Genomic DNA, 16,455 nt, shown 5'->3' with positions numbered 1-16,455 from the left:
TTTCTCCTGTATTCCTCAAACTCAAATATTTCTCGAGTCCATTGGCCCCATCCTTAAACATTTTACTTCACTGTGAATGAGTCTCATAAGCAACCTCTTTATACTCCATACAAAAACAACCTGCAATTTTCAAACTCATCATCTGCTCTCTGGGCTGGCACTGTCTCTGTGTCACTGGATTATGCTCCCTTGAGATTAGGGACCAGGTATCATTTATTTCTATATCTCTAGCATTGAACAGAGCATCTGCTACATATTCTGTTAATCAAACGTTGGAAGAATTCACTTCCAAGTCATCCATGCTGCACGCAAGTGTGAAAAAACTCTCTTTCTCCAAGGAATCACGTTTGCTTGAGCTGCTTCCGGTGGCAAATTGAAACTGTTAGTAATTCTGCGTGGCTCACGTTCTCAAGATCAGTGAGGAGAAAGAAGAAAGTCAAGCTACACAGTTTGTTCAGCCTGGTATCTCTGCCGGTCTAGTTATCACTGAATCTCCTTCACTCTGGAATCAGATGGGCCTAGAATTGTATTTCAGCTGTCACTGCTAGCAGACGCCTACACAGAAGCAGGTTACTTATAAATGCCACCTCCTAGGATGTTCTTTAGATCCTTCAAAACCCATGTGCACCCTCTGGATAGTCCGACATGACTTGAAACATGCTATTGTAACTGGAATAAATAATATAACAATGATTTATATAGTATTTATCATGTTCCAGACTACATATTTCATATATGTTAATTCACTTAATCCTCATAGCCACCCTTTAATGTAGGTTCTACATTATCCCCGTTTGCAGATGAGGAAACTGAGAACTTGCCAAAAGTTGCGTAACTAGTAAGTTGACAGAGCAGGTGGAAATACCTTCTTATCAGAAAATGCATCATGGCACATCCAGTCTTAGGATTCTAGAACAATTCATCGGATTCAAGGGAGTCCATTTGCCAGACTGGTTTTAAGTTGGTTAGAATTCTGAAGACCCAGAGGAAAGGAATGTTCATAAAATTCCTCAAAAGAAAGTTACTATGTATCAAAATGGTTGGTCATCAGCAAAGTTCGCATTTAATGAATTATTTTCTTTCACATTTTTTCCAAAAGTTAAGCCAAATGTCGTATCTGCTTTATTACTTTTTTTTTCAGAAAGTTAATCTTTTGTAGAAGATCAAAAGCTGCCATACCGGGCTTCCCTGGTGGTGCAGTGGTTGAGAGTCCGCCTGCCGATGCAGGGGACAGGGGTTCGTGCCCCGGTCCGGGAGGATCCCACATGCCGCGGAGCGGCTGGGCCCGTGAGCCATGGCCGCTGAGCCTGCGCGTCTGGAGCCTGTGCTCCACGACGGGAGAGGCCGCGGCAGAGAGGCCCGCGTACCGCAAAAAAAAAAAAAAAGAAGCTGCCATGCCATCTCTCCCCTTCGAAGAAGAAATAAGGGAACGTGTTGCATTTGTTAGAGAGGGCACATCATATTTTAATGGATTAAAGCAATGTGGAGATGCCCCAATGTTCCCAGCTCACCTCTGACTTATAATGTGACCTCAGGCAGACTCATCACATCCCCAAATCCTGGGAGGCAGCACAGTGAAGTGCAAAGGCAATGAAGTTTGAAATTGGAAAAGACCTGGGGCTGAATTTTTCCTCCTCCCTTGACTTTCTGTGGGACTTCGGCTAAGTCATTTTGCCTAGCTAAGCCTCAGTTTCTCACCATAAACTAGGATAATAATACCCACTTTGCTTCTGAAAAGAAATAAATGGAATCAGGTGAAAAAGTCTGGCAGGCATAAGGAACTCAGTAAAGGTGAGCTTCTTTCTTGTCTTCAGACTCAGTGACTATTGTGCAAAGCCATGAGAACACTTCTGCAGAATGTTATTTTGTAGTCTTAATGGCCACCGTTAGAGCATGAAGAATGGCATGGCTGGGCATCACATCATGACAACCTTTCTTCAGAATGCATACAGATCTACTGCTGAACGTGTGAACAAGGTCTCTGTGTATTTTTTAATGGCCCTGTTTGCTTTGTCTTTAGAAGAACTGCAATACAGGAATAATCAATGCTTCCCACACTATAAGAACCAGCTTGTTGTTTTCTTAATGTACGATGAGATGCATTCTTGAAAACTTAGTTGTATCAAGATATTCAATGATTATTTTAGAAGCTAGAGGAAGCGTGATTAGCAACAAAATAAAGAAAAACCAAAACCACATTCAAGCTGGGAGATCCCAGGGCAAATCACCAGAAGAAATTGGATGAAATTCAGAACAACAAATTTTGGACTAAAAATCAGGAAAATAAAGGTTAACGGTGAGGAATATTACAACACAGAACACTTTCCGAGAGGAGCAAAAAATAAAACATTGGTTGACTCATAGCAGGGTACATTAGAACATGAAAAATGCCCTAAAACAGGAAAAATGATAAGCTTTTTATATAGCTTACTGAGTTTTTCTTTTTCTGAGTATAAAAGTGTCTGTCTTTTCTTGTAGAACTGTAACTTTCACATGATCATTGACCAACTAATCCTGTTCAACATTAATTTTGCCATTTCGCAATTATTAGCAGGCCCAGATACCCACCCTACCCCCAACTGCAAGATTTCTGAGAGTATGTAAGTCTTTTCCATGTTCACACAAAGTCTCTTTGTAAATGAGTCATTTTTAGGAAAAAAATATTCTCGCTGCCAAATTGTAGGGTTGAAGAATACAGAATCAATTTACTTTCTTCCATGATTCAGAGTTCCGATGCTCCAGGAAAGATGTATAGCTTTGAAAAGGAAATTAAGAAAATAAAATCATCAAATGTGCAAAGGTCACAGTCTCTTCTGAGCCCAGTTCTAACCATACCATAAAATATTCTGCCAATCTAAATGTACAGATTTGTTTTAGTAGTGAGGATAGAGTCATTGGTTTCCTTTAAATATTCTAAACTTAAAAAAGAGAATGAAATCTAGAGAAATCTCTTTGGATGTCACTCTCCTTTTTAAAATATAAGAAGGTGATTTAAATTTTATACTATTACATAATTTTCTTCAATGTTTCCCAGAGTTCCAACAGAGTCTCTTATGTACCCAGCCAGGGTAACTAGGTAACCAAAATTAAGTGTATACTTTTAATGTGCACTGTGGATTCCTCTAGGCACTGGCAGAGTTTATAACTCTACACAACTAAATTCTAAGAATATTCATAAATCTGTCTTTCCAGGTATATCTACTACAGAAACTAGTTTGTTTGTCACCTAACCCAACTATGAGTCAAGGAGTTTATAGGCTTTAACTGATTGCTCAAATTATTTGAGTAATAGATCACATGAGTATCTGTAAAATTTCACCTGCACTGAGATCTAAGAAAGAACTGTGATGCCATAACGGTCAAAGGGTAGCAGTCAGGGGAAGCTTCCGGAAGACACAGGCTCAAAGGAACAGTCAAGGAAGCACAGTGCAGCAGAGGGAGCCTTTCAACGTGTCCTGCGGTGTGACGGGATGAGACACATCCACGGAGAAGATAGAAGAGAGAGAGCATGAGGAAGCAGCCTGCAAAACAGGACCAAAATGGGAGGATGGAGGCTATGCACACAGCATTGTGGGTCTGATGAAGGACTTTGATCTCTATCCAAGCCACTCAATCAGGGGCTCACACAATCAGACTTGAGCTTTGCACATGAAAGGAAAACACTGCCTGCCTTTGACAAATAATCTCTGCAGATACAGTTCTGTTCTCAGATTCACAGATGCAATTAAACTTAGCTAAACTGCCTCATTGCCTGAGTGAAGCTACACTTAAAGTTATACTAAGATTATTTCAAAAGGAGAATGCACAGCTTTTTAAGTTAACTGATACCTTCTTAGTAATTCTTATTTCCCACCCTAAATCTCTATAGTTATGCTTTATGTTCAAAGGATGATGACCAATAGCTAAACCTCATTCTCTCTCTTGCTGTCCTATCTTTTTTCATAGTACTTCCCACCATCTGATATTATTTACGTATTTATTATTTTATAATTATGAATTTATTACCTCTCTCTCCCCAGTGGAATGTGATATTCAAAACAGCAGGATATTTTTTCTGTTTTCTTCACTGCTATAGTCCCTTAGCCTAGAAGAACACCCAACAAATATCTAGTATGTGATTGGATGAATGAAAGAATAAATAAATAAGCAAATATATAAATATTGAGTCCAACCAGTCACCAGTACCTAGGGCTCTAAAAATAATAGTAGAAACAGCCCTGCATTCATAAAGATTACAATCAAAAGAAGACACAATGTCAGCATGAATTGACCTTTAAAATCACAAGTGCTAGGTGTGCCACCAAACAATTCCTTGAATAATTTAATTAAATATACAGATAGCATTCATATACATGTAATGATTATGTACATATTATTATTATTGTATATACTACCTGTATAAAATATAATGTAATCTATTTACGAGACGCATGACATAAACATGGAAAGATCCATATATAAGATTTACATAAGGGGTGTGTTGAAGAAAAATGAAGTAGCTAATCCACTAAGCTTTGTCTAGGAAAACTTTATAGAAGAGATGAGTTCTAAATAACGTTTTATTAGAGAAAAGGAAGATAAACTGCCCAAGCAGTGGATACTTCATTTGACACAAATGGTCCACATTTTTTTTTTTTTTTTTTTTTTTTTTTTTGCGGTACGCGGGCCCCTCACTGCTGTGACCTCTCCCGTTGTGGAGCACAGGCTCCGGATGCACAGACTCAGCGGCCATGGCTCACAGGCCCAGCCGCTCCAAGGCATGTGACATCTTCCCGGACCAGGGCATGAACCCGTGTCCCCTGCATCGGCAGGCGAACTCTCAACCACTGCGCCACCAGGGAAGCCCAATGGTCCACATTTTAATCTATCAGTGAGACGTTCATCGGTGTGTGTGTGTGTGGGGGGGGGTTGTTTAATGGCAGCGGAGACAGGGAGACCATAAGCATTTTTGGTAAAGAACCAAGACTGAAGGGAAGTGAGTTCAGGTGGAAACTGTTCTCTCTAGAAGGATGTTTCATATACTGCATAATGAGGCCACTTCCTGTTATTCTTTTTTCCAAGCTACATCATAGCCATTTCTTTGGCCTGTAACCTAATGTATCTCATTTTCCAGGTCCTTCACCTTCGTGGCACTTGGACCCCAAACCCCCACAGCTCTTAAAAGACTGAGTCCACAGTTGGTACCATATTCAGTTCAGAGTCGGGAAAGAGGAAAGCATAAAAATCTTGTCTACTGGGTCCTATTGTTCTATTACTAATTATCCACCCCCCATCAAACTTACTCTACAAGCCTAGTTCTCCTCCCTTTCCTCCTTCTCTCTACCACCATTCTGGAGGATTTTAGAATTTGAGAAGAGCATCTTTGCTGGGATAACACCTGAAGCTCAGTAACTGCCCCCCCGACACCCCGCCGGCTGTCTTCTGAGTTTACTCTCTTCTTCAGAATGAATTCCAGATCCTATGTACTCCTAAAGTGTAGTATCCCAAACCAAATCCAACACTCCAAAAGCAGGATTGTAGTCTTCCATAATACATACATCACATATTACTAACAAGACCAAAAATTGCATCAGACTTTGAGGCCACACATTACATATGTTAATTTCTCTTTTGACAAGGCTAAGTTTAAATACCGCCTCACAGGCAAATATTCTGGTTGAATTTCAGTTTGTTAGAATGGCCATCCTCCAAGTTGACCAGAGCTTTTTGGATCGTCATGTCACCCCAAATGCCAAAATAAATTCCCAAAATGAAATCAAGAATCAAAAATTCTTGAAAATCATATTAAATCAATGAACATAGAGTATCGAATGCTCAAAAAAAGACCACTGGAAGAAACAGCAAGAGAAAATATTTAATTGTGGGGGAATTTTACTTTTCTAAAAATTAAAACCAAATTTGTAAACCAAATAAAGAGAAGAACTATTGACATCTATAGCAAAGGATTCATTATCTTAATGTATAAGAAGTGCATTAATTGAGATGCAAAATACAAGAAAGGACAGTTCACAAAAAGAACTCCCTCTGAATGCCAGACTTCTATCCTCAATCACCCACTTACAATTTCTACTTGAACGTCTAACATAAAAATATGATCTATCCAAAGGCAAACTCCTGACTCCCCTTCCCCGATTTTCTCTACCACATCTCATTGGAGTCACCCTTGACTGCTCTCTTGCAAACTCACATCTGATACATCAGTAAATCCTGGGGGCTCTAACTTCAAAATATCCCCAGGGTGTAGGCAATTCCCTTCCCCTCGCTCCTACCATCCTGACGCCAGTCGCCCTCATCTCATTCCTGGATTATTTCAAGAGCCTCCTGTCCTCATCTCCCTGTTTTTGCCCTCATCGCCCTAACATCTATTTTCAACTCAGAAGTCAGAGTCATTTCTTTTACAAATAAGTTATGTCACATTACAGCTTTATTCAAGACCCTCCCATGGCTCCTGAGTTCACTCCAATTGAAACCAAAGTCAAGTGGTCACAAGGGCCTGAAGGCTCTAGGAGGCCCCTCCTTCCTCCCACCTACCTTACACCTTCATCTCGAGTATGTGCCCCACCTCTCTATGTGTGGTTTGAGAAGGCCCTGTAACTTTGAAATTCCCCATCTGTGCTGACTACCACTTCTACAAGGTTTAATCCCCCAGAGAAAGTGGGCCCCTTCTGGCATCTCTGGACCATCCAGGGGCACACTGATGGGTGTGGGGATGGAAAGGGGCACTGCATCACTGAGGTTGACCTGCTGACCAGTGCACTCTTGTCTATTGGAAGTAGTGCATGGTCAGGCTTTCTGAGTCAGTTCTTAAGGCCAATATGGAAAATCATCTCCAAAATGCTGAAGCTTGGTCTAGCCCACCTTTCTCTCTTAGCAAATATGACTTTACTGAAATCTTAGAAAATCAGCATTGGAGAGAACCTTCTTATTTTCCAGATGAAAAGACTGAGGCCCATAAAAGCAAACCAACTTTCAAAAGCAAAGAAGAAGGCAAAACAGCCCCAGATCTCTCCAACAACTAGCTGGGGCTTTAGGTTCAGGGAAGTACTTTCCTTCATGAAGAGTAATTAATGACAACAGAAAAGAGATGGAAATGAGCACCATAAAAATACAAACTTCTACAAAATCATAAAATAGTCCTATTACGTTTCTATAAATGGCCTTCTTTAAAAAAAAAAAATCAATGTCATAGCAGTGCAGTGCCTTTCATAGCTGTACTACTCTGAAGTACCTAACAGGATATATAAATATTTCCTCTGCCTCTTTTTTGATAATGATAAAATAGTAAAATAGTAATATGCTCAGATACTGTGCTGAGAGAAGCTATTTAACTGATAGAGAAATTAAAAAGCAGTGGAAGGATTTGAAAATAGTTCTTTAATTTTGGTTGAAGGCATTTTCCTTATGAAAATTAGTATTTCTCCAGAGTGGAATAATTTCCTATTTAAAGCTTCAGTTGACTTGGCCTGGTTATGTGAAAAAGATTCAAATTACTGATTGAGGGGGGTTGCACAGAGCCAAATCCAAACAAAGCAGAATTCCCTTAGAATTGTTCCATCCAAGTTTCCTTGGCCAGATGGCTTCAATCACCAGCCAGAGGCCCCACCCACACTGCCCCACTCCCGCTGTGCTGGCCCTGGACACACACTAATGACCCTCAGCTGTTCTGGCTCCCAGGCTCACTTACTCTTCCTGCCTGGTCACCTAGCCTCTTATCTCCTGCAGAGGGAAAAAGACAAGGGAAAAGGGAGATATTTAAGAAAAAAGTCATCCCTTTAGGTAAACAGTATTGGGGTAGTGTATCAGTTTCGCACTGCTGATGTAACAAATTACCCCAAACAGAGTGGCTTAACACAGCACATACTTATGTTTCCAGAGGTCAGAAGTTCATAATGGGTCTTAGGGAGCTAAATTCTTGGTGTCACTGGGAGGTTGAATTCCGTCCAGAGGCTCCAGGGGAGAATCTGTCCCTTCCCTTTCCCAGCTTCTAGATGCTGCCTGCATTCCTTGGCTCACAGCTGCTTCCCTCTGATCTCTGCTTCCATCACCCACCACATCTCCTTCTCTGACTGATACTCCTGCCTCCCTCTCATAAGAACCCTTGTGATGACACTGGGCCACTCAGATTAACCAAGAAAATGTCTTCATCTCAAAGTCCCTTTTGCCATGTAAGGTACCATACATATTCACAGGGTTTGGAGTTAGGATGTGGACATTATTCTGTCTACTACAGTAGGTTTCTTCTTTCTCTAACATCAGATATTACCTAATAGCATCTAACATCTAATGTCAGATACTACAGAGCTATATCTATACATACACACACACAAAAACACAAATATACATGTACTGAATGAGATGAGACAATAAGCCTACTATAGCTTAAATGAGAGTCACAGAGTATAATATCCATGATTATTGTATCAAGCTAATTATAACTAATTTCCAGTACTTCATTCATGGCAAAAAGGGCAAACTAGAGCTGATAGCCTGTGGAAGGCACTCACCTCTCAATATTGCCTAGGACTTTGCACCACTAGAAAGACAAAAGCCTAAATAATTTGGCAGTGCTGTCAGGGGAGCTCCGTGTCATCACAAGAGGCCAGCAGGTGACAAGTCGACATGTGAGGTGTCTCTGCTTTGGAGTTGAGACAGCACTGCAGCTGCCAGCAACAGAGAGAGCATGTCCCATGGAAGGGGTCTCCAGGCAGAGGGCTCATCTTCATAAAACCCATCCCCCTCAGTATGATCAGGGCAGAACTCCCCCAGGCCCTCGGGCAGTATCTTCAGCGGGATGAAGGGGTTGCAGTGAGGGAATTCACCAAGGTCACATGACACCTGCAGTTATCGCAAGAAAGGGATGGGTTATAAGAGAAACGACAAGGCAAGTGTTGGCACATAATGGGAGTTGAAGATAAAGGCAAAAGGGGGAGATGCTAGGTTTGGAATCCATTCATTTCATTCAACTCAAATAGAATCAGTCTGATGATAAACTTCTTATCCTTGCACCTAGCAATTTCTGTACTTTTTGGCTTGGCCCTCTAACCCCCATTTGAAGCTTTAACTGCCTAGACTCTTATCCAGGCCACACTTTTCCTCTTGTGACTGGAACCAATGCCCTCTTACCTACCCAAGGATTTTCTTCCTGTAAATATCCCTTATCTCCCAAATCACTGAATTTTCCCCTTCTGCCTCATTTTCATCATCATATAAACATGTTCTAACATCTCCTATTGTTTCAAAAACCCCTTTATCCCACATCCTCCCCATGCTACTGCTCCAGTTCTCTGTTCCCCATTACATCCCTCAGAAGTATCTATGTTCACTGTTACCATTTTATCTCCAACTGTCTCTCTTGAACCCATTGTTTAATCCTGCTTTTCCCTGAAACCCCATTTATCAAGGTCCCTAATGACCTCTATCAAGCAAATCCAATGGTCTAGGCACAGAGCTCATTTTTATCAACCTCATGGCAGCAGTGACACAATGAATGGCTCCCTTCTTCAAAAGCGTTCTGCACTTGGCTTCTGGGATTCCACACCCTCCCTGTGGTCCTCCTACTTCACTGACTATTCTTTCCCAATTTCCTCAACTGGATCCTCCTCCTATTTTTCTCTGTAACAGAGCCCTAAGCTCAACTCCCTGCCCCCTTCTCTTCTCCCATTATCTGTACTTACTCCCTGAATGATCTCATCGGCTCTGGCAGGCTTAGATACATCCACATGCTACAGAGTCCTAACTGTGTGTTTTCATTCTCCGACACATTCCTGACTCAAGATTCCTGTTTCTAATATCCTAGGAGACACCTTCAGCAGGTCCACAAATGCATTCCCGATGTCTCCCCCCCAAACTTACATCTCTGCCAGTGTCGCCCAGCTCAGGAAATGGCACCACAATTCACCCGGCTGCCCAAGCTAAGATCCTCTGAGGCTTCCTTGGCACTTTCTCTCAGCCCTCACATCTAACTTGACAGGGATTCTTCTCAGCTTCACATTAAAAAATACTCCGGACTCTGACCACTTCTTCTCTCTTCCAGCACATCGCCCTAATCCAGGCCACCCTTACTTCTCACTCAGGATGTTGAAATAACCTCCTCCATGGCCTCCTGCCCCCACTCTTGCCCCATGTGAATGAAAAATGCCACCTGCCATGTCAGTAAACAAAGGATATTGCAGCCATCAAGCCGTCACATTACAGCCACCCAGACCGTAATCCCTGAAGCAAGTCAGGATGGAAACAGGATGCCCACCATCAAGCCCTCAGCCACTGCAGCCGCCCCCAGTGATGTACCCTGAGGGGACTCAGGATGAGAAAACACAGGACACTGGCCCCAGATAGCTGAGGTGCATATCAAAGGAATGATTTCAATGAGCCTGGACTCTTGCATCTTCCCATACATAGAAAAGCACTAAATTCCTTAACTTGAGATGTCTGGTTTTCTTTAATGAACGGTAATCTTTTGATGTTTAGACTCCCTGACCTTTGTTGCAAAAACCCCTCTATATCCTGGCCCCTCCCTCACCTCTTCCGAGCAGTCCCTTAGAGCTCTCTGAGACACTGCCTTCCAGGCTCGAAGTCCTCAGAAAGTCCGCCGAATAAAACATAATTCTCAACTTTTAGGTTGTGCATTTTTTCAGTTGACACATATAATCTGCTGTCCACAGAATATTCATATTTATCTTTCTAAATAGTAAGTCAGACCATGTCACTTCCTTTCTGCAGGCCCCCTCATGGATCCATCACACTTGGAGTGAATCCCACGGAGTCGGCTCAACAGCACCACCCCCATCTCCTGGCAGTGCTTCAGCTCCAAGCTGGCCACCACTTTGTCACCTCTTCAGACTCCTTTCTTTGACATCTCTCTCAGAGAGGCTCACCTGTATATTTAACCCCTTTTCCATGCAACACGGGTGTGAAAGGTGCCAGCACACTGCCACTTTGAAAGTTGGCTGCATTTTTTATATTAAATTTGTCAGCAAACCTCTCTCAGGGACTGAACAAGTTCCCTTCTATCCTGATGGTTGGGGTGCTGGTGGTTTAACATGAGGCCTGTGGTTCTTTCTTGCCTTGAAAATTATTGACGCACAGTATAAACCTTCCCATGCTTCATGGAAAGAGTTAACATCTTGTGATAAAGTCTCCCAGGAGATACTTTTTTTTGGCGACAATTATTTAACATTCAAAAGCTATTACCTCATGTTTATTTACTGTGATAAAAATGCTGACTTACCTGTAAAAATTTGCCTAAGTTGCTTTAAAGTGGTTTTGCTTTATGTTTCCTTAATTCATAAATATCCCTAAAATTCTCTTGAACCTTAGAGGATATTTGTTTAAGTCAGATTATAAGTATACTCCAGTGCACATATTCTGAGGAAAATAACATCACCTTTAGAAAGATCTTTAACTTGAAAACTTTAAGGCACGAAGGGGAAAAAATAAAAGGATTTCTGAGCCCATATATTCATTGATATTGAGAACTCACTGGGCAATTTTTTAATGTAGCAAAGATGTATGCAGTTGTGAAGATACCTAAAAGGAGACTAGAACACTACTTCTATTGACCAAGCTAGCCTTAATGTGGCCCTCAGCTTGACTAAACTTTAGCGGCCTTCCTCCCAAGTCTACACCCCTGATTTCCCTTTTCCTACAGCATTTACTTTAGAAAACTGAAAATCAACCATAAATTCTTTATCTGCCCCTTTGAGATGTAAATCTTTTTAAAAGCTTCTTGCCAGTTTTACAACCCAGGTCTTTCTCCAGGACCTGAGAGCCATCCCGTTGAAATGGAACCATTAAGGAAACAGCACCCCAAAACCCATTAAGGAAACAGAGGAGATGACCCTAACTTGGACAGGTGCCAAGTAGCAAACACAGATGGTCTAACCTTGAGGAAGACGTTTGCCATGCTCAGGAATAATCCCATTTGCTCCTCCCATTGATCAATCTCCCCTTAAAGTCCTCCAGTACTTTTCTCCCAGCTCACCCAGCCCTCAGGAGGCCTCCCTCCCCCTGTTTCAGCTGTGTGGAGTTGAGCCTCTCTCCCCTATTACAACAGTGTTGAGTAAAGTCTTCCCTGCCTGTTGAATTTCGCCCAGTGCAATGTTACATTGACCCTATAATCCCAGTACTGGAGATGACTAAGCTTTCAGTACTCACAGGCTTACCATCTTGACCAGGTTGTCCAGGGTATCCAGGGTTCCCAGGCTGTCCAGGGTCACCCTAGAGAGGAAAAAAAGTTCTCAGTCCAAAACAACCAACCACACTGATTCAGCCAGAGTCCATCAAGGTTCAAAGCCAATTCCATTATTTGCAGCTTTTTGTATATTGAAAAACAAACAAAAAATAAACAAACAAAGATGGAAATCCCAAAATAGGGTTAGAAAAATGCTATCATATCTACCTTAAAAATTAAAGGCTTTTTATTATGTAAAACTTTCAGGGATTTAATTCTGTGAGCACAACAGGTATAACAAGGAAAGTACTTTTCACTGATGTAAAACATCAGTATTTATAGCAAGAGACATTTTTAGAATTCTGAACAAACTGTGCAATGTCAGAACAACTATGGTTTCAACGACAGTAGTATTTCACTGAGAAATCTATAGATTTAATTCTATTCTAGATGTTACACTACAGATATCCATGACCTATGATATAATAATTCAATTGATAATTATTTTTTAATATGATATCACTTACAGGTGGAATCTAAAATATGACACCAATGAACTTATCTATGAAACAGGAACAGACTCACAGATATAGATAGAGGACAGACTTGTGGTTGCCAAGGGGAACGGGGGTGGGGGAGGGATGGATTGGGAGTTCGGAATTAGCAGGAGCAAACTATTAGATATAGAATGGATAAACGATAAGGTCCTACTGTATAGCACAGGGAACTGTATTCAATATCCTGTGATAAACCATAATGGAAAAGACTATGAATAAGAATGTGTATATATGTGTGTGTGTGTGTGTGTGTGTGTGTGTGTATATATGTTTCATTGAATCAGTTTGCTGTATAGCAGTAATTAACACAAAATTATAAATCAGCTATACTTCAATAAAAAACAAAAATAATTTCTACCTTAAAAAAAAGTATTTTTTTTAAAAAACAGCCCATAGGCTATGTGATCTTCCATGTGGGACTCAAGTTTACAGCTGCACAACAGTTATTTCTTTCAGTCCAGTCAGTGTGTCTCTGCCTATATTTATAATCTCATTTTAACATAATGATAAACTTCTAGATTTGAATATTTTCATGAAAGTGAGGCCCAAGCCAAAGAACTCTGCACAACCCCCAGAGTCCCTGAGTACATTTCACACCTAAAAAAGGACCTTTGTCCTAACAAACCAGAGACCTTCAAGGAACATTATTCCATACAGCCTGGCAACGAGCCCAGGCCCAACAGTCAGTACTGACCAATCAGATGGTCACCATCCATGAAAAAGGGCAATGAAAACAACATTTTTTGTGAAGTGAGGGTGTTTTATAATTTAATTCTAAGAAATACTTCAAAACATAATATGAGGGAATTCCCTGGTGGTCCAGTGGTTAGGATTCTGTGCTTTCACTGCCGAGGGTGCAGGTTCGATCCCTGGTCGGGGAACTAAGATCCCGCAAGCTGAGGGGTGTAGCCAAAATAATAATAATAATAGTAGTAGTAATAATGATAATATCATATCCATGTATTATGGAGTCCATGAGGTCCACATGCGGTATCTCCCCTAAAAACATCATGTGTCGGCCATCAGTATTGGTAAACTACCACAGACAGACAACTGATTTCAATTCAGTGCTTCATAGCTACATCAAGTAATCATTCACACATACCACAGCGATTATACATTAACTAAACACCAGTGCTAAGGGTACTTGCACAGAGCCAAATACGCTGATCTGAAATTCTACTTCAGGTTACTGGCGAGGGAGGTTTGTTCCTGAAACATAACAGGAAAAATGGAAAGAACTGTGTGAACTCTATCAAGGAACCAAGGAAGAAAGGATGGGTTTTTCACCTACGATTGCCCAAGAGGTTTAGCTTGTGGAAAGGCTGAGAAGAAGGGAAATGCCAATTTTAAAAGAGATCGAAAAAGAATAGCTGTAAATCCAGGGAGAAAAATAACACAGGAACATGTAATTTCTTGCTGAAGAGGTACAATTTGTAATTCTAATCCAAAGACACCCAGTGTCAGCTGAACATTAAGGGAGCAGCATTCCTGTTCTCTAGGGGTTTTTTTTTTTTTTTTTTTTTTTTGCGGTACGCGGGCCTCTCACTGTTGTGGCCTCTCCCATTAAGGAGCACAGGCTCCAGACGCGCAGGCTCAGCGGCCATGGCTCACGGGCCCAGCCGCTCTACGGCATGTGGGATCCTCCCGGACCGGGGCACGAACCCGTGTCCCCTGCATCGGCAGGCGGACTCTCAACTACTGTGCCACCAGGGAAGCCCCTAGGGTGTTAGATTGTTTTCTTCTTATTTTGAGAGGTTCCACACTAATCTCTGGCCTCCCTGCCATTTTTATTTAACTATGTTCAGATTGGCCTCACTGCCTTTCAACAGATTCGATCTTTTTTTTAACTTCTGGGAAGACTCTTCCTTTTCCATTTGAGTTAATATAACAAAATTTCCAATCACTGCACCTTCCTTGTTACTGCATTTTCTCCTGATGTATTTTTCTACTGAAATGCTACAGCAGCTCCCATATCATTGATCATTTATTCATAACAAGAGTTTTCTCAAAATTTTCCCTTGATGGGTCTTCATTTATCATTTGGATTGAGACTCCTTGAAAACATGGTCAATATTTTCTCCTTTTTTGGACAATGCTGGGTACCAAGTAGAAGTTCAGTAACTATTTGCTGACTATTTCCAATCAGATCCAATCTCCTGTTAATGACCTCTTTACTTGCAGAATATTAATTATCAGCAAAATCTAGGACATCAAAAGGATCTGAGAGGCTTTAACTTCTACAATGATGAGGCTGAAATAAAACTTTGGCATGAGAAGAAACGGGATTTGTGTTTTTATGCTGCATAAAAGTACAAAATATACTTAACAATAATATTTTAAATGAATCAAAACTAAGTTTCCAAGGGAAAAAAATCATCCACAAGATAAATCCAGTGTGACTTCTTAAGGCACAGGTCAACAGCCCCAAGATGGAAAATAATCTCTTTTGCAGGTTCTATTATTTCTAGTAGGTTTTACTGGTTATTTTGACTATTGCCCTACTGGTTTATTTGCAAAAACTCGGGTAGGTTTGCTGTTGTTGGAAGAATAAAGTAAAACCCTAACTGATTTTCAAAGAGAAGCCCAATTAGAATAAAAATTCAATTTTATTACTGTAATAAAACCAACTTTTACTGACTATTTATTATATGCTAAGCACTGCTCTAAGAGATTTACATGCATTAAATTACTTAATCCTCACAATAACCCCATGAAGCAGGTAATTTTACTGCTCCCATTTTACATATAAGAAAACTGAGACCCAGGAAGGTTAGGTAACTTGCCCAAGGTCACAAAGCAGCAGTAGAGATGGGAACTCAGTCAATTCAGCTCCAGACTCCATGCTCCTAAACACTGCTCTCTCTGCCCACATCAAAATGCATACACTGATCAGAACCCAACCCAGGGAGAGCTAGCAAATTTAACACGGAAAAAATTTTCCAGATACATCAAATTAGACATATGACCTATAATTATATAACTGTGACTAAATTCTCAATCTGCTTTCTTCTAATTTAGTTGAAACATTTGCAATTGAAAAAAATAAGTATTCAGCTGAAAAGCAATTCTTACTTATGATGAATTGATTTTGTGCCACAGGATTTCTGAGTTGCTGACAGGAATGGAAACATCATGGACTAAGTTAAAACATCCCTGCACATGGCCTTGCAAGTGTGCAAATATGAATAATTAAAGTGAGAAACAGTAAAGCTTTCAAAAGTAAGCTAATATTTTAAGTTGCTCACCTAAAACAAATATCTCCTAGGTCCAAATCTCATGTTTTCAAGCTCTCTTCTCAAAATGCTTGTGCCTTCAGACTAACTACTGGCCTCCACAAAAGTATCTGACCTAAGACCTATTCCTTTCTCCAAAACCAACCTCTCCCCTCCCTCAAATCTCAAACATTCTCTTCAGCTAGAAGGAATCCATTTAGTTTGGGAAAATTAACATAAAAATGTGAATGCCCAAAGGCTCCTGAAATTTTCCAAAGGCTTTTGTATTTTAGACAGAGGCTACTTTGATAATCCAAAGGAGTCTCTAATCAGAAGAATTATCAGAGTGAAACAAAGGGCATCAATATAGTTGTAGAAAGAATGGTATTTCAGAGAAAATAAGTTATTAAGAAATTGCTCCTTGCTAAAAAAAGAAAAAAAAGGCTTTCTTTCCACTTCTGCACTCATAGATCTAACATTTAAGATTAGATCAAATGTGGGGAGTTTGTCCCCA

At 40.7% G+C, this 16,455-nt stretch overlaps 1 protein-coding gene across 5 annotated transcripts in view; it reads right to left on the bottom strand.

Annotated features, from left to right (window-relative positions):
- The window catches only part of COL21A1 (collagen type XXI alpha 1 chain), a 186,018-nt gene that overhangs the window by 80,402 nt on the left and 89,161 nt on the right, over window positions 1-16,455 (bottom strand). For all 5 annotated transcript variants that reach the window (XM_060308278.2, XM_060308277.1, XM_070046682.1 and 2 more), the window contains exon 9: window positions 12,154-12,216. In XM_060308278.2, the coding sequence (XP_060164261.1) occupies window positions 12,154-12,216 (63 nt within the window). The remainder of the gene's footprint in view (window positions 1-12,153; window positions 12,217-16,455) is intronic.

Source organism: Globicephala melas, chromosome 11, assembly GCF_963455315.2.
Source record: "Globicephala melas chromosome 11, mGloMel1.2, whole genome shotgun sequence".
NCBI lineage: Eukaryota > Metazoa > Chordata > Mammalia > Artiodactyla > Delphinidae > Globicephala > Globicephala melas.
Note: the sequence above shows the minus strand (reverse complement) of the source record. Positions and strands in the feature narration are given on the sequence as shown.